Source organism: Glycine soja, chromosome 8 (assembly GCF_004193775.1).
Source record: "Glycine soja cultivar W05 chromosome 8, ASM419377v2, whole genome shotgun sequence".
In the NCBI taxonomy this organism is placed as follows: domain Eukaryota; kingdom Viridiplantae; phylum Streptophyta; class Magnoliopsida; order Fabales; family Fabaceae; genus Glycine; species Glycine soja.
This window is the reverse complement of record NC_041009.1, coordinates 17,324,136-17,349,868: the sequence shown is the minus strand read 5'-3', so window position 1 is coordinate 17,349,868 and position 25,733 is coordinate 17,324,136. Positions and strand designations below refer to the sequence as shown.

Below are 25,733 nucleotides of genomic sequence, written 5' to 3'. Positions count from 1 at the left end.
TTAAAAGAGTCTAACTCAATAACTGTTGATGAAGAAGCATCTGATATATAAAGTGTCTATATATTATTATTCAGTTCCCACTGCAACCTGGAGTAATATGTTTCACCGAAAATGTATTTAATATATAATTAGAAAGTCCACAATTTGTGTCTGCGTAATAAACTAATAATACTAAAATTGTTTAGAAAGTACATAGATAACGAGGTCGAGCCAAGGAGACCTTCTTTCCAATTTGAAATAATTTGTAACCTCGAAAAAAAAGAGAATAAACGTAAAATACTGTCGCATACTTAAGATTAAAATTCTAACAAATGTTTTAAAATTTTTAATAATAGTATAAACAAAAAAGTTACTGTCAAAGCGATTTGTAGAATCATAAGATAATCTTTAATATAATAACCCACTTACGCACACTATTTTTAAGTAGTTCTTCTTCCCATTGTACTATCTTTTCCAAAAGCCTTTGATTGGGTTCCTAGATCAGCTCCTTTTCTTATGATGTCTTTTGATGAAAACTTATAGGCCTGTGGAGATATGGAAATTAATATATATATATATATATATATATATATATATATATATATATATATATATATATATATATATATATAACGATGTAACTTTAATAAATATTATATCATTCTATATCTTTCAATTGGATAATATTTTCTTAAAACTTATATTAGATTAAAAATTCTTTTCACATGAATTACATATACAAAATTTCATATTAATTTAAAATTATTTACTATCTATTTTATATAAATTAAAATCAATATAACACAAATATTTTAAAATATAGATAATTTGATTATCTGCGTGTTGTCGTTCAATTTTTATAAAATTTAACATAAATGATCTTAGTAATATATACATATAATTTAACAGTTAAATTAATAAAAATCATATTTTATATCAAGTTATAAAAATAATTTAATAGTTGTCAAAGTTAAATTAGTATAATCTGATATCTCATTTCTCTATGTATTAAATAATACGTGCACTTGTAGGATAAAAGCTTTTTATTTTACCGCATCCCATCACAATTTAATATATAAAGAAAATTTATTGGTTTTTATAATAATTATCTTTAAAATCATATTTATTATAATTTCTTATTAATTGATTATAAAAAAAATTATGAGCAATGCAACCAGTGTTTATTGTTTGATTGGTTAAAATTATAACAAAAAAGCATTATAAAAATGTAATTGCTTAATTGGTATGTCTCATATTCTTTATCCCTTGATGTAGTAAGAAAGTGAAATATAATTGCTTAATTTGAATGTTTCATTCTTTATCAGTTAATGTAGTAAGAAAGTGAAAGAAATATTAACTCACCTTTTATTTCTTTTCTCGTGCAACCATGCTACTTTCCTTTCATTAAACTCTTGTCTCACTCGCAACCAAGAGTTTGCAACCAACGTATCATGACTTCTGAATTCTGATTGTTTGATGGAAAAGCAAAAAGTGCAGTCATGGCTATATATATTACTACATTGTTTCTTAGAATCTTGTTTTGTTAATTAGGGCTGTCTAAGACTTGTCCTGTTTCACTTTCTTACTACATCAAGACAAAGAATATGAGACATATAATTAAGCAACTATATTTCACTTTCTTACTACATCAAGGGATAAAGAATATGAGACATACAAGTTAAGCAATTATGTTTTTATAATGTATTTTTGTCATAATTTTAACCTATCAAAGATTCTTGGTAAAATTAGGAGTGTTTACAACTTATCCCGTTTCACTAACTTAGCTCTACCCGAAGTTTTTTTTTTGACAGGTTCTGAATACCCCCGTGTTGTAAAGATGTCGAAATGGATGGTACAATGTTTAATGAAATAAAAAGAAGAGTGGCATCCTCCACAATTTTTCAAAACTTGTGTTTGTCTCTACATTTTTTTTTATTTTTTTAAAGGAATAAAAGACAACATTAGTGGTTATTTCTACTAAAGTTCTCTAACGGCTTATTTAATTTTCCATTTGGAAATGGAGGACAACTTAATTTCAAGAAAGCTATAACTTTATTTGTTGGCCAGCATTAAAAGAAAAATAAAATTAAGGCACACTAAATTTACAATTTAATTAAGGAAAAACTCAAGAATGCCCTTCCAATCAAATAAGCACTTTGATGCCTGCAGGGTCAGTTAGCTGTTGAAATCAGAAGAAGAACACTCTGAAAGTATCAACAACTTTCTCAGGCCTGTAAAAAATACAAAGGGTATATTCTTAAGAGGTTGAAGAAAACATTTTATTATTCACTGGAATCCTATGTTAACTAAAGTTACTTACCAGTCCTCTTGTGGCATATGACCAGCTCCTTCAATCAATTTAAGCTGGATTTGTGCTGGATTTCCTTTCTGAAACTGCTCTGCTACAGACTGGGGCAAGTACTTGTCTGATAATCCCCAAGCAAGTAGTATTGGTTTATCCCATCTGTGATACAAATTACAAAACTTTGTTATCGCTATAGGTTCATGGTAGGATTTTGATTTTACATCTCCTTCCCACAAATTGGAATTGGAGTTGGAATTGCATGCACGCCCGTAACAAATCATGAATATGTTAAAATATCAATGTTGATTTTCTCATGAATGAGTAAGATTACTTATTTTACCTTAAGTAATTTTAGAGGAGTCAAATTGATAGTGTATACTATATACTATAATGTCACCTAAAAATATTCCAATTTCCCTACATGCAACTGCCAAACAGTAAACTTTATTCCTGTGTGAGGTATTGCCATTTAGATGTTGTGTTCCCAAGCCTTCTCTATCAAGAATAACTTGTAATTTCTAAAAAAAGTAAAAATAAAGCATGAATTCTTGAGGGATCAAATTCAATAAATATACCTGTCAGTTGCAAATCCTGCTGCTATTTCACTGAAAGTACCTTTGAAGTTAGCTTTTCTTGCAGCTTCAAGTAGAGCTGAAACCCAACATCAGAATCTTGATTATTACCAACACTAAGTCAGAAAAATTAGTTTTTCTCGTGTTCATTACATAAATTTATTGTAAATAAACCTCAGGTTTTCTAGTGACTGAGCTGAATATATCAGGCATAATAATTTTTCATTGACATCAATTTGAACTTGGAACAAAGTAATTTTTCTTCACTACCTCCATATAGCATTTATAAACAACTTTTTTTTAAAATTGTATTACAAGCAGAAAATTGAAGCCACCAAAGGTATGTCACTAACCAAATCCAGGTCCACTGCTTGCCAAATAAGGTAGCCGGTACACGTCAGCCTTTTCATTTTTCAGAACGTAACTGCAAAATAATGCATCTATAAGAGCAAGCATGTTAGGGTATTGAATATCCCTAACAGCAGAGAAAACAAGAGAAACAGAAAGTAGAAGAATATACGAAAAATACTGGGAGCAAACTGAATTTATTCAAGAAGGAAACCTTCTTCCAAGGGAAAACCCTTTACAATTTCTAATTCTTCTCCCCCCTTCCTCTAATGAGAATACTCTTATTTATAATATCCTAATCCAACTAATTGATAAAGATAGAATAATAAAGATTAGATGATAGAATAATAAAGATAAAGATAGAATAATAAAGATAGATGGCCCTAAAGATTAAACTAATAACTAATTCGATCCTATCTCCCGTGTAGGGGCTTTCTTCCTTCTATAATAGACCCTCCAGATACTGGTCTATCTTGAGATCTAACAATACTCCCCTCCAAAGAATGAACCTTGTCCTCAAGGTTAAATTCAGGAAATAGAGTCTGAATCACATCCACATTCTCCCAAGTTGCCTCTTCCTCAGATTTGCCATGCCAACGAATCAAAACTTGACGTTCGACTTCATGCTGTTTTTGAACTTCTCTAATCTTCAAAATTTGAACTGGAAAGTATAGTTCAGCCTGATGTTCCAAGTCAGGGGGTAATTCTTCTTGTGCTTGATGATTTCCGAGGGCTCTTTTCAATTGTGAAACATGGAACACTGGGTGTATTCGTGCCTCCGAAGGAAGTTGTAATTGAAAAGCTACTGCCCCAACCTGTCTCATTACCAAATACGGACCGTAAAACCTAGCTGTTAATTTGGGATGCAATCGCGGAGGCATTGATCCTTGGCGATGTGGTCTGATTTTTAGATAAACCCAATCTCCAACGTTGATATCATGAGGGCGCCTGTGATTGTTTGCATGTTTCACCATGAGACTCTGTGCTCTTTCCAAATGATGCTTCAACTGCTTCAAAGCTTCATCTCTATCCATCAAGTCTTGTGCCACGGCCTCCACCAAGGTTTCCCCGGGTATGAACCTGGTTATGGTTGGAGGAGGTCTGCCATAAACAATCTCGAATGGAGTGCTCTGGGCAGCAGTGTGGAAACTAGTGTTATACCAATATTCTGCCCACGGAATGAAATCGACCCATGTCTTTGGTTGCTCAGAGCTAAAGCACCGTAGGTAAGTTTCAACCGTGCGATTCAACACCTCCGTTTGTCCGTCTGTTTCTGGATGGTAAACTGTGCTCATCTTCAATTTAGTTCCTTGCAATTTGAAAAGCTCCTGCCAGAAATTACTTAAGAAGGTCGGGTCTCTATCGCTCACAATGGAAATAGGAATGCCGTGTAGTCTAACCACTTCCTTTGTGAATACTTCTGCAATGGAGCGGGCTGAGTATGGATGTTTAATCAAAATGAAGTGCCCATACTTGCTGAGTCTGTCAATCACCACCAAAAGTGCGTCATATCCCTTCGACTTCGGGAGTCCCACAATGAAATCCATGCTAATCTCCTCCCAAACAGCATTAGGGATCGGTAAGGGTTGCAACAAACCCATTGGTGATGATGCCTGGTATTTGTTGCGTTGACAGGTGTGACAGGCTGCCACAAAATCTGTTACTGACTTTTTCATTCCTAGCCAAAAAATGGATTGAGCTAACCTTCTATGAGTTTTGAAGATGCCTGAATGACCCCCAGTTGGGGTGGTATGGAATTCTTGTAAGAGTTTTGGAATCCACACCGAGGTAGAGGACAACACCAACCTCCCTTTATAGTGCAGCTTACCATTTTCTATAGTGTAAGAAGGGTGAGAGTCAGGATCTTGTTGCAGCTCCTCTATAATCTTTTTCAATACGGGGTCGGCCTGAACCTCCACATCAATCTAGTGGGTATCCTGCCAAAAGGGCCGAGACAAAACCCTCAGCTCTTTCTCCTCATGCGATCTTGATAATGCATCGGCAACCTTATTTGTAGCCCCCATCTTGTATACAATGTCGAAATCATATCCTAATAATTTTGCCATCCAATTCTGTTGATTTGGAGTGGTTATCCGTTGTTCTAGCAAGTACTTCAAGCTTTTTTGGTCAGTGAATACAGTGAATCGTCTTCCCAATAGGTAAGGCCTCCAATGCTGGACTGCTAAGACCAAAGCCATTAACTCCTTCTCGTACATAGATTTACTTAAAACTGAAGTAGCTAACCCTTTGCTGAAATATGCAATTGGACGTTTCCCTTGTGTTAACACAGCTCCTATCCCTGTTCCGCAAGCATCACATTCAATGGAAAAAGGTTCCTTAGAGTCTGGTAAAGTCAAAACTGGATAGTGGGTTAATGCGTTCTTAAGTGCATTAAAGGACTCAGTTGCCGCTGCACTCCAATTAAAAGCTCCTTTCTTCAACAAATCAGTGAGTGGTTTAGCAATCTTCCCATAATCTTTCACAAATTTCCTGTAGTAACCAGCTAAGCCCAAAAATCCCCTCAAAGCTTTAATGGATTTCGGTATAGGCCAATGAAGGACTGCATCTACTTTTTTTGGATCCATAGAGACTCCCTCTCTCGAAATCAGATGCCCTAAATAATCGATGGTGGTCCTGCCCAAACTGCATTTCTTGCTGTTTGCAAAGAAATTATGATGAGAGAGAGTGTGTAGGACCTCACTCAAGTGTTGTAGATGGCTCTCCCAATCACTGCTATATACTAAGATGTCATCAAAGAAGACCAACACAAATTTCCGTAGAAAGGGCTGCAACACAGAATTCATAGCTCGTTGGAAAGTGGCAGGGGCGTTGGTGAGGCCAAAAGGCATCACAAGGGACTCATAATGACCTTGATGAGTCCGAAAGGCTGTTTTAGGAACGTCTTCTTCACTCATTCGAATTTGGTGATAGCCTGACTTCAAATCGATTTTGGAAAAGTATGCAGCCTCAAATAGTTCGTCCAGTAATTCTTCGATCACAGGAATGGGAAACTTGTCCGGAATTGTCGCTTTATTCAGTGCTCTATAGTCAATACAGAACCGCCAACTACCATCTTTCTTTTTTGCTAAAATTACCGGGCTAGAATACGGGCTATTACTGGGCCGGATTATGCCTTCTTGTAACATTTCTGCAACCTGTTTCTCGATCTCATTCTTCTGTAAGTGTGGATATCGATAAGGATGGACATTTATAGGACCCGTCCCATCTTTGAGGACAATCTTGTGATCTACAAGTCTGTTTGGAGGTAAGCCTATGGGTTTGGAAAAAACCGCTTGAAAACGCTCTGTCACATGTTGTAATTGGGTCAACTGAAGATGGTCAAGTTTTTGCTCCTCACCTTGAGTTGCTCCCTCTTGATCTCGGAGCAGGTCTGAATAGAAAAGTATCATGGCAGCAGCCTCAACATCTGAAGCCCTCCCAAAGACCTTCGCTGAAAATCCCTTCTTCTGCATGCTATAGTCTCCCTTGATTTGGGTGGGTGACCCTTGATAGCGAAAAGACATGGTAAGAGTCTTCCAATTGTGTTGTACCTCACCTAATGAAGCCAACCAGGTCATCTCGAGGATGACATCCACACCACCAAGATCAAACAAGAAAAAGTCTCCAGTGTAAACATAACCCTGCATCTTTAGGATCAGATTCTGGCAATATCCCTGAGATTCCTGTTGGTGTCCATTTCCCAGCTGAACCCCAAAACTTCTAGTAGGTTGAATCGGCCAGTTCATCCTTGAGATTAGGTCCCTTGCTACAAAGTTGTGACTAGCGCCACTATCAATCAGAATGGTAACCCCAACACCAGCCATTTCTCCCCATAGTTTCATGGTTTTTGGAGGCGTAATGTTCCTCTGGACCAGTTCAGATAATTCCATCCATTGGCAGTGGTATTGATCCCCCACTACATCATTGGTCTCCTCTGGTTCCTGTTTGTCATTCTCTTCTATGTTGTCGCCTTCGTCCTCCCCAAGGATAGTGATCCGCAGACTCCCTTCTGGACACTTATGTCCAAAACCAAAGGCTAAACCACATCTAAAACAGCGGCCCTCCTCTTGTCGTTTTAAAAATTCAACGTATGGCAATTGTCTAGCTCCCTTGTTTCTTGAAAAGGTGCCAGCACTGCCGGAATGCGGGTTATTTGAGCCACACGAAGAAACCCCTTTTGGAGCTGTCATGATGTTCCGTGCTCCCGTAGTAGCTGGGCGTGCCTGGGATGCGCTATAATTGCCTGCTGTAGTGGCTGCTGAACTCGTTGGGTTGCTAATCACGACGCTTCCCTTATGTTGAAAACGCGGAGGAAAAAAACCCTTTGAGAAGGAGGTTGACCACGAGCAAGGCGGAGTTCTTCATCCATATCTCGTGCAATTTCCATGGCACGCAGGACCTCTGTTGGCCGAAAAGATCGCACCCTACATCGAATCTCCGACTGGAGACCGCCCAAGAAGTATCCCAGCATCTGTTCTTCTGATGGATCAGGGATTTGAGCCACCAAAATTTCGAATTCCCTCAAATAAACGTCCACGGACTCCTCCTGTTTGAGAGTTTTTAAACGCTCGAAAACATTGCCCTTACTACCTTCACCAAAACGCTGAAGCATGAGTGGTGTTAAAGATTGCCAAGAAAGAGATGGATTGCGTTTTCGAATGAAACGATACCAGTGTACCGCCTCCCCTTCCATGCTAATGAATGTCAATCGAATCTTTTCTTCTTCTTTCACTTGATGTACTTCGAAAAAAATTTCAGCTCTAGCTATCCAAGACAGAGGATCTGTTCCATCGAAGACCGGTAGTTCCACCTTCTTGGTCCAAAAGCGTGGTTCAAAAACCACCTCAGATTCGGTATTGCTCTCCGACTTGGTATCGGAGGGGTCTTTCTGTAGTCATTCCAGCTGCTGCAGTACGTGATTCATGATGCCTTCTACCCTCTGGATGCCGCCTCTGAGATCAGCTATGTCTTCTCCATGGGTCATCAAGGTGCGGTCTAAGGTGTCTAGACGTGAATCCATCTGGAATGGTAGAGGAAAGAGCAGGTCGGACCAATTGTTAGGGTATTGAATATCCCTAACAGCAGAGAAAACAAGAGAAACATAAAGTAGAAGAATATACGGAAAATACTGGGAGCAAACTGAATTTATTCAAGAAGGAAACCTTCTTCCAAGGGAAAACCCTTTACAATTTCTAATTCTTCTCCCCCCTTCCTCTAATGAGAATACTCTTATTTATAATATCCTAATCCAACTAATTGATAAAGATAGAATAATAAAGATAAAGATAGAATAATAAAGATAGATGGCCCTAAAGATTAAACTAATAACTAATTCGATCCTATCTCCCGTGTAGGGGCTTTCTTCCTTCTATAATAGACCCTCCAGATAACTGGTCTATCTTGAGATCTAACAAAGCACCTCTTAATAAAACTATAATTTGAGGAAGTATCTATATTCTTAATTCATTTAATGCTTTAACAAGAAAATTGTTAGCTCCAGTAAGTCATTGAAAACAACAATATTGTGTATGCTGTACGCTCCATGCACTAAAGTAACAATATCACTTCCATGTCTTGAGCAATGCATTAAATGAAGGACCAGGACGTTTGCATAAGTCTAACCCTTATTACTTAACGAGGTGCTAAAACCTAGTATGAACATTCCTTGGTTTATAGTTTAGGAGCAATATATTTATAAAGCAAGTCATAGGAAGGGCTAGATAGAGATGCAAAATTGGTAGTTTATATTCCTAAGCTAATTGAATTGTTCACTTCAATCTGTGCAACTCTACACAAGGTATTTTCAGCGCTTTGAAAATGACATAATAAGTTGCAGTTTACAATTTCAATTTATAAAATTACCGGCCAATAGTCATGTACAATTTTTGGATACATACGGGCTACCTCCTTCAATAAACCGCTCAGCAATAATAGCATTCTGGCTGGTAAATTCACCATATAGAGGAATTCTAGAAAGAAAAGAAAAGGCATCAAAGTAGTTAATATAGAATAAGAATCAAGATCAAGCAGCCAACATGTTGTATAAGACAAAAGCATCATTAAATTAAGGCATGTTGTGACATGTAGAGCATAATTTATGGCCAGACCACACATCATTCGTCCACAAAAAAATTTATAGCTAAAAAATGTCAGAGAACATTCTTAGTGCATGTTTGGGGTACTGTTCTCACCCTTCCAAAAGTAAGTTGATTATCCTCCAATGAAATTTCAACAGTAATCTAAACCTTTTAATTTTGTGACTCTCGTCATCAAGAGAGTACAACAGCACATGATTCCAGAGGTGTGGCAAAAGGTGATAGATCTATTTAACGATTCAGTTAGGACTTTTATAGTCAATGTCAATGGACCCATGTTATGACCTTCAAGAAAATTCTCATTTACAATCTCTCTGGAAAGTGAACACAGTGCTTGCTCATAGTCTTCAAGTGATTAAAATCAAGAGATAAATCTAGGAAACTATAGTAAAGATTTAGCCAAGAAATTTAGTTATGCAATCATTGGTACTGTAAGATGGAAACCTTAGCTTCTGAAAAAGTCCAGGAATGGGAGACGAATCTGTTAAGGGACTGTTTAGTATTGCTAGCTTTGATATCTTGCTCGAGTTCTTCAGTGCCCAAGTTAATCCATATGAACCTACAAGAAATCCCTTAAGAAGAAGTGTGTCCATATGTTAGACACAGCATTTACTATTTAGTGATGAGTTCACAAAAATGCAACTAGAATATACATTTACTTCTAAGGTGCTACCAGTGTTGCATGTCTTACATTATTTCACTTGTTTCACTGAATTTTTAATGCAAGAAATGCTACTAACTACTGATTGTGTTATTCATTCTTAGGTACCTGAACAACTAGGAAAAAGGGAGATTTGACCCCCAGCACCTCAAGCAGCTTATCCAATGCATCATGGAACTCCTTTTCTATGAGAAATGAAAGAAAAGCATATGAGTATGACTGTATGGGGTTTCTGCAAGAAAAAATCTTCAAGATATAAGATGTTTTGATTATGAAACCTGTGTAATTAAAACCATATCCTGGCTGTGGTTTGTCACTGAAACCAAATCCTATCCAGTCAGGTGCAAAGCAGTGGAACCCTGCATCCGACAACTGTTTAAGAGGAGGGAAATTAAAATAAATAATAACCATTTAATAGTATTAATCATTACATACTGAAAAATATGTAATAAAGGTAAAATGACAATATAAAATCCAGAGCAAAGAATGTTCAAGAACCCATTAGAGAAACATATTTTAGCCTGCTGATGATCTGAATAAATAAGGGAACAATAAGTACTTCTCACATTGCATGAGTAATGAGTTACTTAAGCAGATAGGTAGGCGTTCTAGTAATAGTTACTACTTACTAGTTAGCATTAACAACATATAGATCATTATTGGCTACTCATGAGTTTAAGGGTTTTGAGAATTGGCTTATATATATCAAACAGTCAAAATCATTTATTCACCTCGGAGGATCATGTTTAGATTATGACTCTTTCTCTCATGTCCTTTTTAAATTTTCTGTTTATCTTTACCCATGTTGTGTACAAAATAGAAGTATATTACATAGATGGCATGATAACCTGAGACATGACAACTCGGTAGCTAAAAGATTGTGTAGGGGCCCCATGAAGGAAGATAATTGTTCCTCTTCTGCCATTTGCTGATCCTGCAAAAATAGGACAAGAAAAAACAACCAAAAGCATGTATTTTCCAAACTTGTCCTAAACTTGAAAAATGAAAATTAGAAGCCAATTCCTCAGCAAAGAAATAAATGATACCAGTTTCTCTTACAAACCATCTTAGCTTGCCAGATTTAACATATGACCCATATTCCTTGCCCTTGTCTTCTATCCTCTAGCAACGCAAAAACTATTACTACATTCACACTTAATGAATAGTATCATCTCTATTCAATCAAACATAATAGTTGGAGAAACATCATGTCATGTCATGCATAAACAACATAAAGTCTCCAATATCTAGACTGAGTGCATGTTTAGTTTTCGGGAGGCAAAATTAATTTCGCCAAAAGATCAGGATTCAAGACCCTTGCTTTTGCTTAAATTTTGCTTCTATCCATTAGATTTGGATTGGAATGTGCTCACAACATTTCTAACTTCAATCCAAATATGCACTCAAAGGAACTAGGAGGAAAGGAAATAAAGATTAATACATATAGCATTTGTCCAACGTTGCCATCTTCAGCAGGGTTTTCAGGCAGTTGAATAGCACTGCGGCTAGAAGGGTTGTCAGTGACAAATCCAAAAGGGTTGAACGCTGGAGCATCTTTGTCCTTGGATTCATCTTTCTTTGTTGAGTTAGCTTTCACTGTAACAACTCTTCTTGTGGTTGATGATGTTCTTCTTCTTCTACAACAGTATGTGGTGGATGAAATGGCAAGGTTGAGAGCGGGAGTGAACACAGCAGAAAAAACCATTGTTGGGTTTGTGAATTGTGATCAGTGGCAGAGGTGACTTGGAATTGTTGCAAGGCAAAAGAAGAGCTTCAACGGTTCAAGGTGAACATAACCAACAAATCTAGCTACTTTTTTTTTTTTGGTGGCTTCATAAATTAAGGTAGATGTCCCCCCACTTCAACGTAGTCCTCATATATTTCCACCTAAGATGTGGCATATAGTGTAACTACTAACTAGTATCTTGTCACCGTCATTTTTTAATAATAATTTAATTAAAAAAATATGGCTGTCTCTGCTCCACAATTCTACGGCTATAAAATGGATTAGGATAAGGAAGTCTTAATAACAAACATTTAACCTTTGCTGGGATGCGCGAAGGAAGCAATACTCAGAGAAAATATCAATTTAGTGCCATTCTTTGAATGGAAAATAAAATATGAAACATTTTTTGCTTTCAATATAAAACAGTATATAATTTGTATACTCTTAGTTTGTTGAACACGATGTAAAATATTATAAAATCTCTAATATCGTGTTCAATTTTTACCGATAAAAAATAAGTATATAATTTATATACCCTTATTACAATTTAACCAAGTATTTTGAAATGTAAAATTCTTATTTTGAACAAAATTCCATACTCATTTTGAAACAACTCAATCATTGGTTCCTTAACTATTGGTTAGGGGAAGGGTAAAGTAATTACTTTTGATTCTTAGTTCTTAACTTAATCTGGCATGTAGTTGCAGATTGAAAAAAAAAAAAAAATCCTCCATGTAATCCAAAGAATTTTCTTCTTGCACATTGCATTTTTCCAATACACCCAACAGAGAGAAAAACAAAAATTACCCTTACACATGATTGGCAATCCATATATTATATTAAAAATATATTTTATAAAATAATTTAAAATTAATAGTTATGCAGGTCTTAAACTTATGACTTTTGTATTATTAACACGATACTTTAATCAATTGAGCTAATAGATCAATTATGTTAAAAAAAATAATTAATCTCACTCTATATAATACTAAAATTTTTAATATATATTTAATACACATATAAGTTTACATAATAAATTTTGATCTAATGTATTTTTTTATATATATAAATTTTTATTAAACTTATGGGGCTTTCGATTACCAAAAGTGTAACGACTTGATTATGTACGTTAGTCTTGGAGATCAAAGCCCTTCAAACTTGGCAGTGAAACCTTAGACCTCGGTTATTGTTTATATATAGATCAGCTCCATCAAGATTAGCACGTGTTCTTGACATTGGCAGTGAAACAAAACCAGCTTAAATTGCGCTTGGTGAATCCCATTTCATAAATTAGTTGGCATAAGCAAGTGTAATAATCTGACCAGTTTTTTTTTTCCTTTTAATTTTGTTTCATAGAGCAAACATTTTTACCCTTCATTGTAATTAAGGTGTGTCATGACTCTACTTTTACCAGACACCTGTGCAATGCAATTTATGGTTGGAATCACCGTTAATTTTTTATATATATTAGATCAAGTTTAGAAAGTAATTTAATTGTGATAGTCAATATATTTGCCCAAACAGTCTAGTTTCTATAAGATTTGAATGAGGATCAAAATTGGCATATACTTGCCTAAGCACAGAAATATAGAACATGCATTTCAATGTTAAAGTTAGAACTTTGCCACATGTAGGCTTGTAGCTACTTTTCAGGATCTTCTTGTTAAAATGTTTACCAGAAATTATTACATGAACATGAACCATGCCTGAAATGATGGAATCTGGTTTTATCCCTAACTATTAGTTCCCTATTGTAAGCTTCTGACACAAGCTTTGCCATATGGTGACAATCCACACACATTCTAAGGTTCTTCACTATTCTTATGGTAATTCCAGGCCCTGAACTAATAAGAGCATAAGCAATAGCCAACTTCTCGCTGTGCCGGTAAAGTGCAGTCTCCTTATCCTCTTCCCCTAGATCAAGGAAAACCTCTGATGTATCAGGTGAGTACCCTGCTTTTATCAAGTCTTGCATCATGTTTTCTAACTTCGCATATATCTCTTTAGATTGAGGATGTGACTGGTCCCCAGCAACAAATTCATAAACATTGCCATTCAGTTCCATCAAACTGCAACCTGGTGTTTTCTTAATTCCCCTCTCCATCATCAGTTTCCTGACCTGACGCAAGTTTTCCCATCTCTTGCAGGCAGCATATATATTACATAACAAGACATAAACAGCCCCATTTTCAGGCTCTAACTCAAGAATTTGTTTAGCTGCCATTTCTGCTAGTTGCACATTTTTGTGAACTCTACAAGCACCAAGAAGTGATCCCCAAACAATTGAATTTGGTTTTACAGGCATATTCACAATGACTTCATGGGCTTCTTCTAAACGCCCAGCACGACCAAGTAGATCAACCATGCATCCATAATGTGTCACATTAGGCTTAATTCCATGCTGCATGGTCATGCTAATGAAAAAACTTTGTCCTTTCTCTACCATGCCTGCATGTGTGCATGCACACAGGACACCAATATAGGTAATCTCATCTGGTGTAATTGAAGCTTCTATCATATTTGAAAACATGGCTAGAGCTTCTTCACCGTGGCCATTGATGGCAAGGCCAACTATCATTGCTGTCCAGGTAAATTTGTCTTTGTGATGCATTTCCTTGAATACTTTTTTTGCTTTCCCGACATTCCCACATTTAAAGTACATGTCTATTAGAGCATTCCCAACAAAAGTATCATTTTTAATACTATTTTTGTCAATGTAAGTCTTTACCCACTCCCCTAGTTCAAGTGCTCCCAGATGTGCACATGCTGTAAGAATGCTAACCATGGTGAACTCATCAGGTTTCACATTTGACATTTGCATCTCACGGAAAAGTGCCAAAGCCTCTATGAAACGGTTCATTCTAAGGTAGCCGTCAATCATAGCAGTCCAGGAAACATAATCTCTCTCAGGGATTTGATCAAAATACTTCCGAGCTAAATCAATTTGACCAATATTGGCAAACCCAGTAACAATGGAAGTCCAAGAAATCACATCTCGATTCTTCATATTGTCAAAAACACTTTGTGCTTCATCCATTTCTCCACAGGCTGCAAACATATCAATTAAAACATTTTCCAATATGAGATTACGTTCAACAATACCTCCATTTATATACTTATAAATGTGCTTGCCCCCTTCTAAGTCCTTCAATTTGGAGCATGCAGAAAGCATCAAAACTAGAGTAACTGAATTGGGTGACACCCCTCTCTTCTCCATTTCAATAAAAAGCATCTTTGATTTCTTAAATTGCTTAACTCTGTTATAGCCAGATAGCATTATATTCCAGGTAACTACTTCCCATGCATCACCCATATCAAAAACCTTGCGAGCCAAATCCACAAGCCTGCACAAGGAAAACATATGTATGAAAGCCTTTTGCACAAACAAATTGGAATCAAATCCATGCTTCACTGCATGATTAAGTAACACTTTCCCATACTGCAAAGCCATGTTTCTGGTAAATCCCTTCAACAAGAACGGAAATGTAAAACGGTCAGGCTTGATGTTACTAGCCAGCATTAATAGATACATGGAAACTCCATTCTGAGGATGGTTAATCCTAGAATACCCCTTGATCATGGTATTCCAAATGAACAAGGTTGGCTGCGGGATTGCGTCAAACACCTGACGGGCATAGATCATTTTCCCTGATTCATGGGCACAACAGAAGGCTATAACTCTTTTTTGAAATAAAGGGTCTGAAGAGAGACCCATTTTGATGGTGTGGGAGTGAATTTGCTTTAGCTGGTACATGGACTTGCACTTTTCAAGCAAAGAGATTGGAGATTCTCCAAAGCAGTGTGAAATCATTCTCTTAGGGAACCAAGAAAGTGAAAGTGTCAAGGTTGCAAGCGAAAAAGACAAAGGAATTGGCAAACATAACTTCATTATTTTTAACTACATGTAAGATCAATGTATCAACGATACATGTAAGATCAATGTATCAACGATCCACTCATTATTTGTGCTCTTTCATGATTCTACTTCAATCCAACAAGACAATATAACCATACTTCGAATCCAACAAGTAAGAACTGATTCCATCAACGGTTTTTAAGGCAAAAATATTTTTGGACTATATATTATATGATAAATATATGTTTTTTTTAAGGTATGATTTATTTTTGCTGAGTTTTTTTAAGGTATGATAAATATATGCTTATGCATTAGTATACTAATTGCGGAATAAATCAACAACTCTAGCTGCATGTTTAGGATAGATTAATGTTTGAAAAATAATCTTTTTAGTTTTTAAAAAATTATCAAAGAAAAATATTTTTTAAATAAAATAATTTAAATATATAATTATTTGAATAATGAATATATTATTTTCATATATCTCCCAATTTCATGATAAATACTTGTTTAAATAATTCGATAAAAATTATTGTATTTAAAAAAATTAAAAAATGGGTAAAAGAGATAAAAAAAAGATTTCATTCACAAAAATAAAAGATATAAAAAGGATTTATTCATTAAAAACAAAAAGACCCCATCCAAACACTTTCAAAATTAAATTTGAATTAAACATAAATTTAAAATAGCTTAGTGTAATTTTGATCCATTATATTTTAAGTTGTTTTATTTTAATATTAAATTTTAAAAATTCCATTACTTATAATTTTTTAAAATATCTTATTTTAATCATTTTTTAAATTTTAAAATAATTGATTTAATAGCCAAAAACCTCCATTATCTTTAATTTTGTCTTATTCATTCATCTTCCTCTTCAATATTTTCCCAATTCACAAACCCCAATCTTCTCATTCTTCATCTAATGCCATAGATCCCAACCTCGGAACCTTCCATCTCTTCTCCTACACCATGTCTTCCCTTGGCTCGCCCCCAGACCCATCTCTCTTTAATTTTGTATCCAGTGAATTTATAAATTAGTTGAAACTTGAAACAATCTAAAGTAAGATTCAGAAATTTGGTCGATTCGAATTTCAACCTAATTTTTTTAATATATTGATGAAAATACGTGAAGTAAACATGCAAGGGTAACTGAGGTATATATAGTCTCTTCTATCAAGCACATACATCAAATTAGTAAAGAATATTTAGGCCGAAGTCTATACCCGCGGGATAAAAAATTGCCAATGTATATCCCCTGGAAAAACAATCCTTCCAAGTCCTTCATTCAAAATTTGAAACTACGAATCTTTCAGGTTTTTCATTGAAACAATTAAAGTATGAATGCAATCGTTTTTTTGGTACAAAAGGGTTTTTTGGACAAAAAAAGATGGAATTTGAATAGAATTGATCTTTATACTATAATCTATAATGTAATAAAAAAATCTGACAGTCACGCGAATTAAATGACACGAATTAAAATCTCCTCAATAATCTATCCCTACGTGAAGAAACCTATACCTAAAATCTCATTTTCGCATTTACATTTGAAATATCTATCGTCATTCAGACTGGAACCAATCTTTGGCACAAATAAGGACCTCAAGAGTCAAGGGAGCTTAAAGAACTCCGGTAGCTATCCATTTTTCTAATTTGTGAGTCAAAAACAGAATCTGCAGACAGTGTAAACTGGTAAAGACAAAACATCAGATGTGATTCTAGACAATGTTGGGTACTTCAATCCATTTACTCTCCACCAGTTCAGAATATCAAATTCTTCTACGCTGGTCAGCATAGGCTCTTCCAAATACTCATTCAATTCTGACTTAAATTGTGGGTTACCCGTAAAATCAGATATGTAAAATTATCAGAAAATTCAACCACATCAACAAAAAGTGAGCAGTCAATTGACCCTTCTAGCATGTTTCTTTTATCATAATGTCATCCCCTTCATCGCCATTTGTTTCTGTAAGAAACATTTGCATGCTATATTCAATAAAAAGTTCACGAAGACATCCTCATCTATTTTTATCCATGCCTCAGCATTCTCACCAAATATCTTAGCAAAGGGGAATTTGACAAGCTTCATTTTATGCCTTGGATCCATAGCTACCAGCAATTGTCAAGATGAGACAGCTTCCTCTTCAATATTGGTCAAAGTTGTTGTGCAAAGGCAAAAACAAACTGCTAAGGAAAGGATCCTGGCTGAAGGCCGCATATGTCAACTCCACCTGAACTTTTGACACTTCAGCAAGAAATAAGTTTGAAGTTGGGCATGGTTGCACAGTCAAAATTTTAGCTGCATCATACAAATACTTCAAATATGTGCAGAGTGTCAACCCGCTTACAATCACCCATTGTTAGAGTCATTCTGTAATCAGGATAAATGGTATCAAGGCAAGTGAAGACTTCCTTTAATTCACAGGCAGCTACAAGTATATGATATGTTGTGTTCCATTTATACTGGTCATCAATTGAAAGGTCCACCATACTTGGTACTTGTAGATGTTGTTTCAGCTCTATAAACTTCCTTTTATGGGATTCGGAAGATTTAACATGCATTACAGTTTTGCGAACTTTGCTAATAGTTTCTCTTGTTGCCAATAGTGCATCTGCTGCAAAATGACTAAGAGCACGAGCATAACCATTCTGGTTTAACAACTGACTATTGAGGATGGCAGGGTTCTTAACAAAGAGAAGGCCTCTCAGATTTCCCATCACAGCCTCACTGAAAAAGATTTATCAAGCGCAAGGGTAAACAGCCAACCCTCCAAATGCCAATCAGATAGGCAGGTCACTAAAGTTTGATTTAAAGAGTTGTCAGAATGGGAAATGGTACTGTAACAACATTGAGAATAGGATGATGTAATTTCTGATCACTATCAATGAAGTGTCCTTGAACAAAAACATAGCCCATTGCCTGGTTGGAAGTCCACAAATCCAAAGGCTCACTTGGCCATGAATCCCATTAATAACATTCAACAGATTTCACTTTTTTCTGAGGTGCATAGCAACACAATCCGCTTCAACAGAATTTAGACAAAATGGATTGAACTGGGGTTGAAGCATCCACACAAAATCAATGAAACCCTGTTGTTTCACAATATGAAGTGGATAATCATGTAAGATTATCATTTTAGCGACATCATGGTTGCAATGCTCCTGATAAAATGAGATACCATTACCAGCAAACCCAGGTGTTGCTCTTGGCCCTTTCTTGAGTGGATTGGCAGTATCTAGAGAACCACCAGTTTTGGGATATGATCTTTGTTGGTTTTTCTCCCGAAGCACACGACAGATTCCCAAAGAAATGTGTCTTTTCAGATGGCTTGTGCCAGTTAATTTTGAGTCAGTTATATAAGAAAATGATTTTTTGCACTGTTTACAGTAGGCCCTGGTACATCCAGCTCCAACCGTTTCCACTGTGAAGTAGTCCCACACCATAGACTTCTTTCTCATCCACTTATTGGGTTGTGTTTCAGAATCAGATATCTCATCATTATTATCAGGGTTAGCACAAGCAACAAACTCCATGATAGCACGAGTAACCCTAGAAAACATAAAGAATGGAACATCAGAAGGGCAACAATATGTGGCTGACTCCATACATGAACAACGCAGGCTAAGAGTTATATTCTATTATTTTATACAAAACATAAATAACAATTGAGCAAGAGATAGAATTTAATATGCCACAAAACTTCAGCTGCTAAGGACAAACTCTGATAAACGATATATAAGTAAAAAGGAAATTATACTGCAAAACAAAGAACCCAGATCTCTAGGTTTGTTGGACAGTCTTGAGTTTCAGAGGAAGGTTCAACCGCATCATATAAAATGAAAATCAGCATGTGAAAGATCCACTCATACTGTCAAAGATAACACAGTTCATTACAGGAAAGATATCAAAACTTCCACCTCATTCATAGTAGTATTTCCTCCAGAGGCAAATCATCACATTTTGTTTGTTTCCTGTTTCTAGATTAAAATGAAAAACAAAGTTTTAAGCACAATGTTTCTAACCCTAAGCTATTTAACATACACACAAACTAATAATAACTAAAGGATTAGCGCACAACAATTTTGTACAAATACTTATCAATCTCGGACTCAAAGAGCGGCACATAGTGGGTAACTATGAAAATGCTATAGCAGGATAGCGGGAAATGGGATGGCTGTTATTTTAAATATTATAATAACTGAATTTTTATACTGCACGTACAAATACTTGAAAACAAAAACAAAATTAAAAAAGTTCATGATAAATAGTAAAGTCGCAGTTTACACACACTATCACCATCAATCTAGGAGTAATAAGAACATAGCAATGAAGTCAACAAATGAAAGATGATGATGAAATTAATAGAAAAAGAACACAACAAATTAGATAAAAATTAGCAGAATGTGAACTAGTAAGTGTAAAGGTAGAAAAAATAATGGAACAAAAAACAAAAAAAACAGCCCTGTACAGTGAGAAAGAACAAGGATCAAATTAAAGGTAACTTTTTTTGTGGAATGGTCAAGGACGAAGGATTTCAAATCCTACTATGCTTCTGAAGCACAAAATCCATTAAAACCCAGGAGAGAAATCACAACTTTACCGATAAAAAAACATAAATATGTTGTTTCAAGGGTAAAAATAGGTTTCTGAAGCCTATATCATGGCAGCGCTACTATAGCACATAAATGGCCACTATTTTTGACACCATTGCAACTGCAATGACCAATATTGAAAACCAATTCACAATTTGAATCTCATAGCACACCCGACTACTGTCTACTCCGCTACAGAATGCTATTGACTACTACAAAAAGTGTGCAAACAAAATCCTTTTTTCCATGGATCCTGTCAAAAAGCCAGTTAGCACACTATTACAACAATATTAAAAAAAAAATCCATTCACTATAGTTATAGTTATTAGAATCTTATGATTCATGACTCGAATCATATCATTATATGTGATTTAGCTAACCAGCATTTTGCATCATATAATGAATCTCAAATGTTGAATCTTATGATACATGGATGAATCAGTACTATTTTGTATCACCCAAATCAATGCCTGTTTCTTCTTTTTTTCCTACTTTTTTCAACAATTCTTGTTAAAAAAAAATTGAAAACTTATATAAGCAATAGAATGTATCCTAATTGATTATTCCACTACTTTATTCATCACCCACTCATTTAATGCATGCACTCTACTTGGTTATTCCATTGCCCTGTTCTAATTATTTTTCCAAAATAGAGGCTTGACACGCTCAATTATGACTTGCACTTTTGTTTGGTGAGACTTATGTTTAACCTATTTAGTCTATTTCTAGTTTAAAATTTACGTTGAGTATTATTTGTCATTTATATGATATATTTTAATTTATTTCTGTCTCCAAATCTTAAAATTCAGTCTTTGATTTACAATTCACAACTTAAAAGATATCATGGCGGTTTACAATTTGAATTTCAATTGGATAACTTTTTCGTCCATGCTTTAATTATCTATTTTAGCTTTAGAAGTAACTTCCACTTGCAAGATATACCCACGTAAAACCAGTGTTATCAATTGCAAGTTGCAGAAAATGGCAGAAAGCCAATAATCTGCTATATCATATAGTGGATAGCATTGTAGGCAAATAAAAGTCACACAGCAATTGAAGTATATTATATGTATAAAAAATTAAGTTGTATGCAAATATAAAACCTCTGAAGGGGGTGGATTGGCATTTGCATATAGAACTCTCCCTAAACATAGAGAAGACAATATCAAATTTAAGCAAACAATAAAACAAAACCACGATTTTTCTATTTATTTAGAGAAAACAGCAAATATCACGAAGTAAGCGCAAGGCAGCATTTCACTTTAATACAATTGTCAAGTCACTCATTTAACATCACAATGACAATGCATGGCGAAGACACAGACGATTAAAAACAGAGATATGAGTTGAAATAATAAACAGGGTTGTTTCTTATTGTTTGTCGTTCATTCGTTTAGAGATCAGACATAAACAACAACGCACAACAGTGAGTGAAACCAAAAACAGACAGAGAGAGAACCTTGAGAAAAAGGGTGACTCGTGAGAGGACGTGCCACTGCCACTGCCACTGCAACGGCGGCGAAAGAGAGAATCTGCGTTGTAAAGTGAAGTGAATGGAATGAGAATGGAGTGCTGAGATATATAGAGAGATAAACATATATATATATATATATATATATAGAGAGAGAGAGAGAGAGAGAGAGAGAGAAGTCGGCAGCAAAAGCAAAGATTGACGTTGGAAGCCGCAATGTGTCCGCGCGGTCGAAGGAACAATCAAATTCAAGGGTTCAAACTTGCAACTTCTAAACTGCTTCGCAATTTGTACTTCTTTCCAACCCTTCTTGGTACTTATAGGGTTCGCGGTATATGTATATATATCCAATAAAATAAATACTCCAAGGGTAATCCAATTTTGAAATAAATTTAAACAAACATGCAAAAAACTGTAATAAGTGATTTTTTTTATTTTAAAAAAAGTGTTTTTTCTTAACAAGAAAACTGAAACAAACGCACCCAAAATTCAGGAACTAAAATCATTAATTAAAAATATAAGAATAAAAAAAAAGTACCAAAACTACATTAGCCTAATTTTACCTATAACATTAGATTAAATTTTTATTTTTATAATTATACTAATATCAAAACTCAAGGGTGGGCGTGTAAACGTGAAACGACGTGTATAGAGACCGGCGGCGAAGGTAAGGTGGTGCAAACAAACAAAACCTAATTCTCGAAAATCAGATCGGCGATCGGAGGAAGAACCTGAAGCTGAGCGAAGATGGTTCTCGCGGAGTTAGGTGGTAGCATTTCGCGTGCTCTTCAGCAGATGAGCAATGCGACGATCATCGACGAGAAAGTCCTCAACGATTGCCTCAACGACATCACTCGCGCGCTTCTCCAATCCGATGTTCAATTCAAGCTCGTTCGCGACATGCAGACCAACATCAAGAACATCGTCAACCTCGACGACCTTGCCGCAGGTCACAACAAGCGCAGGATCATCCAGCAGGCCGTCTTCAACGAGCTCTGCAAGATCCTCGATCCCGGAAAACCCTCTTTTACCCTCAAAAAGGGCAAACCCAGCGTCGTCATGTTCGTTGGCTTGCAAGGTTCGTATTATAATGTTATGCGTTTTTGCGCAAATGGAATGATGATTGAATGTTTGTGTTTTGTGTGTTTCAGGATCTGGTAAAACGACGACGTGTACAAAATACGCGTTTTATCATCAGAAGAAAGGTTGGAAGCCTGCTCTGGTGTGTGCGGATACGTTCAGAGCTGGTGCTTTTGATCAGTTGAAGCAAAATGCTACTAAAGCGAAGATCCCTTTCTATGGAAGGTACACGCTGGTTTCTTTTCTTGTTGGAGAATTTCAGAGCTGGTTGGATTTAACTGTAGACTTATTGTTCTGTTGTTGGACATGCTGCACATATGAAATACCTGTTGAATGCTGATAGTAAAGTTAAGGTTGTATTTCTGTATAGATCATGCCTTGAATGTTTGTATTTTTTTATGTATGTTTTGAAACTATTAGATGAATAGTATTCCAAGAGAACTGGTGATTATTTTTCGAGGCACAATTTGAAGATTTGCTTCTAGAAAAATGTTAATAGTTGCTAGATGTTGGAATTGCTTTGCAGTCTACAATTTTATGTTGGGTTAGAATTTGATAACTTATTATTTTGTAAAGAATTTGGCCTTCTGGTGAGTAAGGACTTCGAAATCTTGTTTTGGGATATTGTTAGGCTTCAAGTATGTATTAAGTGAGGAACAGAGTGCTTGCTTCTATGTCAATTGCACTTCATTGCCTATGATCTTTGTGCTCTAGTAATTTTTTGGTTGCCATGGCCAATTCTTCTGAAGCTATATGGAGTCAGATCCTGTGAAAATTGCTGTGGAAGGGGTTGAACGATTCAAGCAAGAAAACTGTGATCTTATAATTGTTGACACTAGTGGGCGGCACAAACAGGAAGCTGCTCTTTTTGAAGAAATGCGCCAAGTTTCAGAAGCAACGGTATTTTCTGTGGATACTGTTTGTGTTAATTTCGGTTTCCAATAGTCAATTATCTCTAATATCTTCTGTTGCATTGTTCAGAAACCAGATCTTGTCATATTTGTTATGGATAGCAGTATCGGTCAGGCTGCTTTTGATCAGGCTCAAGCATTTAAACAGAGTGTTGCAGTTGGAGCTGTCATTGTCACTAAAATGGATGGCCACGCAAAGGGTGGTGGTGCTCTTAGTGCGTAAGTATGACCAGGATAATTGTATTGTATTTATAGGATTTCATATCAACTCGTGTAAATATGACGTATGTTGTGGTTTGAATCCTAATCTTATGATTTGTGAATCTAATTAATTTTGTATGTTCAGTGTAGCAGCAACAAAGAGTCCTGTCATATTCATTGGAACTGGAGAACACATGGACGAATTTGAAGTTTTTGACGTTAAACCATTTGTCAGTCGTCTATTAGGTGTGTGCTTTATGCCTTTTTTCCTGACATGAGTGTTGGGTTATGCTTTTGCAACACTTTTTTAAGTATAGGCTATTTATGTGTCAGTTCACTTAAATATTAATTCTTAGTCTTGGCCAATGACTTTTGATCTAGGCATGGGAGACTGGTCTGGGTTCATGGATAAAATTCATGAAGTTGTTCCTATGGATCAACAGCCTGAACTGCTTCAAAAGCTGTCAGAAGGAAACTTCACCTTGAGGATTATGTATGAGCAGTTTCAGAACATACTTAAAATGGGCCCCATCAGCCAGGTTACCTCCCTTATTATGTTTGATTGATTTTATTACTATACACACAATTTTACATTTGTGCACTAAATAGATACTAATTGGCTGCTTGGTTAATGTGTAAAGAGAGGCTGCTCAATTTTTTTTTGAGACAATTTCTTCGTTGGCTTATGTAGGTCTTTTCTATGCTACCTGGATTTAGTGCTGAATTAATGCCAAAAGGTCGTGAAAAGGAAAGCCAGGCAAAAATTAAACGTTACATGACAATGATGGATTCGATGACAAACGAAGGCAAGCATTGAATTTTTGGCCTTTTTGAGAAGATAAACTTTTTTGTATATTAAATTCATTGTTCTTATTGAAATTGTGCACCTTCACCTGCTAACTTTTAATGGTTAATATGTTTCAGAGTTGGATAGTTCAAACCCAAAGCTCATTAATGAGTCCCGTATGATGCGAATAGCTCGAGGTTCTGGTCGTCCAGTTAGGGAAGTAATGGAAATGTTAGAAGAGTACAAACGTCTTGCAAAGATTTGGAGCAAAATGAAAGGGCTTAAAATACCAAAGAAGGGTGAAATGAGCGCCTTATCCCGAAATATGAATGCTCAGCACATGAGCAAAGTCCTCCCTCCACAGATGCTAAAGCAAATCGGAGGCATGGGTGGGTTACAAAGCTTGATGAAGCAGATGGGATCTGCTAAAGATATGATGGGAATGTTTGGTGGTGGTGATAAGTAGATTGACTGTGGCATATGAGCTGAGGATTGTTTTTGATCGCTACTACAAACTCTAATACTTCAAATCACAAGAACTCATTGGTGTGCAATTATGCTGTTCGCATTGAATTCAGATGTATTGTTTTATCAATCAATCTGCAGCAGCAGTCTCAATGGTTGGAATAGTTCATTTCAATTTTACCTTAACAACCTTTCTTCAGTAAAACTAAGCCCCCTTGTTTTCCTTTTTCTTGTATATTTTTAGTCTTTAGGTGAAGTCAAAGCAATTTTATTGCGAATTGGAAGTTCTTGTAGGAGTAACATTATAAATATGTTATATATTGCTCCTCTTTGAATATACTGAAAAAGGTGAAGTTAATTCTGACAGTTGGTTTGTGTTTGCAGTTCATGAGAGTGAAATGCGGTAATCACATTAGCCCCAACCAGACATTAACTAGGTCTAATATTACATTTTCCTGTAATTTAGTTATTATCTGGTTTGCATCTCCTCTTAATTGATACCCTACTTCCTCAAGCGATTATGGTTTTCGACTGTGAGGATACCTTGTCAGCAAAAAAAATAAAAAAATACAATGGTTTCCTCTCCTCCGGCCTCTTCCAATGTTGTTTTAATGCTTGAACTAACCTTAATCATATGATGGCTACTATCGTGTTTTGTTACTCAATGTGCACGACACAAATGGCTA

The 25,733-nt window shown here is 35.8% G+C and overlaps 3 protein-coding genes and 1 long non-coding RNA gene across 4 annotated transcripts; 1 reads left to right on the top strand and 3 right to left on the bottom strand.

Moving 5' to 3' along the window:
- Nucleotides 1-1,844: 1,844 nt before the first annotated feature.
- On the bottom strand, nt 1,845-11,798 carry LOC114422466 (haloalkane dehalogenase-like). The gene is made up of 11 exons (XM_028388829.1): nt 11,402-11,798; nt 11,007-11,082; nt 10,809-10,894; nt 10,239-10,332; nt 10,069-10,145; nt 9,744-9,871; nt 9,102-9,173; nt 3,210-3,280; nt 2,860-2,935; nt 2,300-2,443; nt 1,845-2,210 (listed from the first exon to the last, which is right to left on the bottom strand). Exons 1-11 carry the CDS (start codon nt 11,663-11,665, stop codon nt 2,168-2,170), a joined length of 1,131 nt encoding a protein of 376 aa, XP_028244630.1. The 5' UTR covers nt 11,666-11,798; the 3' UTR covers nt 1,845-2,167.
- Nucleotides 11,799-13,272: 1,474 nt separating this feature from the next.
- On the bottom strand, nt 13,273-15,697 carry LOC114424500 (putative pentatricopeptide repeat-containing protein At3g15930). Its single transcript, XM_028391360.1, has one exon. It carries the CDS (start codon nt 15,573-15,575, stop codon nt 13,359-13,361), a length of 2,217 nt encoding a protein of 738 aa, XP_028247161.1. The 5' UTR covers nt 15,576-15,697; the 3' UTR covers nt 13,273-13,358.
- Nucleotides 15,698-16,911: 1,214 nt separating this feature from the next.
- Nucleotides 16,912-21,926, bottom strand: LOC114422464. The gene is made up of 2 exons (XR_003668689.1): nt 21,592-21,926; nt 16,912-19,089 (listed from the first exon to the last, which is right to left on the bottom strand). It is a non-coding gene; the product is annotated as an uncharacterized LOC114422464 (long non-coding RNA).
- A 255-nt stretch (nt 21,927-22,181) lies between these two features.
- Nucleotides 22,182-25,514, top strand: LOC114422463 (signal recognition particle 54 kDa protein 2). Its single transcript, XM_028388828.1, has 8 exons — nt 22,182-22,681; nt 22,755-22,908; nt 23,433-23,583; nt 23,665-23,813; nt 23,941-24,041; nt 24,177-24,334; nt 24,487-24,601; nt 24,720-25,514. Exons 1-8 carry the CDS (start codon nt 22,351-22,353, stop codon nt 25,046-25,048), a joined length of 1,488 nt encoding a protein of 495 aa, XP_028244629.1. The 5' UTR covers nt 22,182-22,350; the 3' UTR covers nt 25,049-25,514.
- Nucleotides 25,515-25,733: the final 219 nt, after the last annotated feature.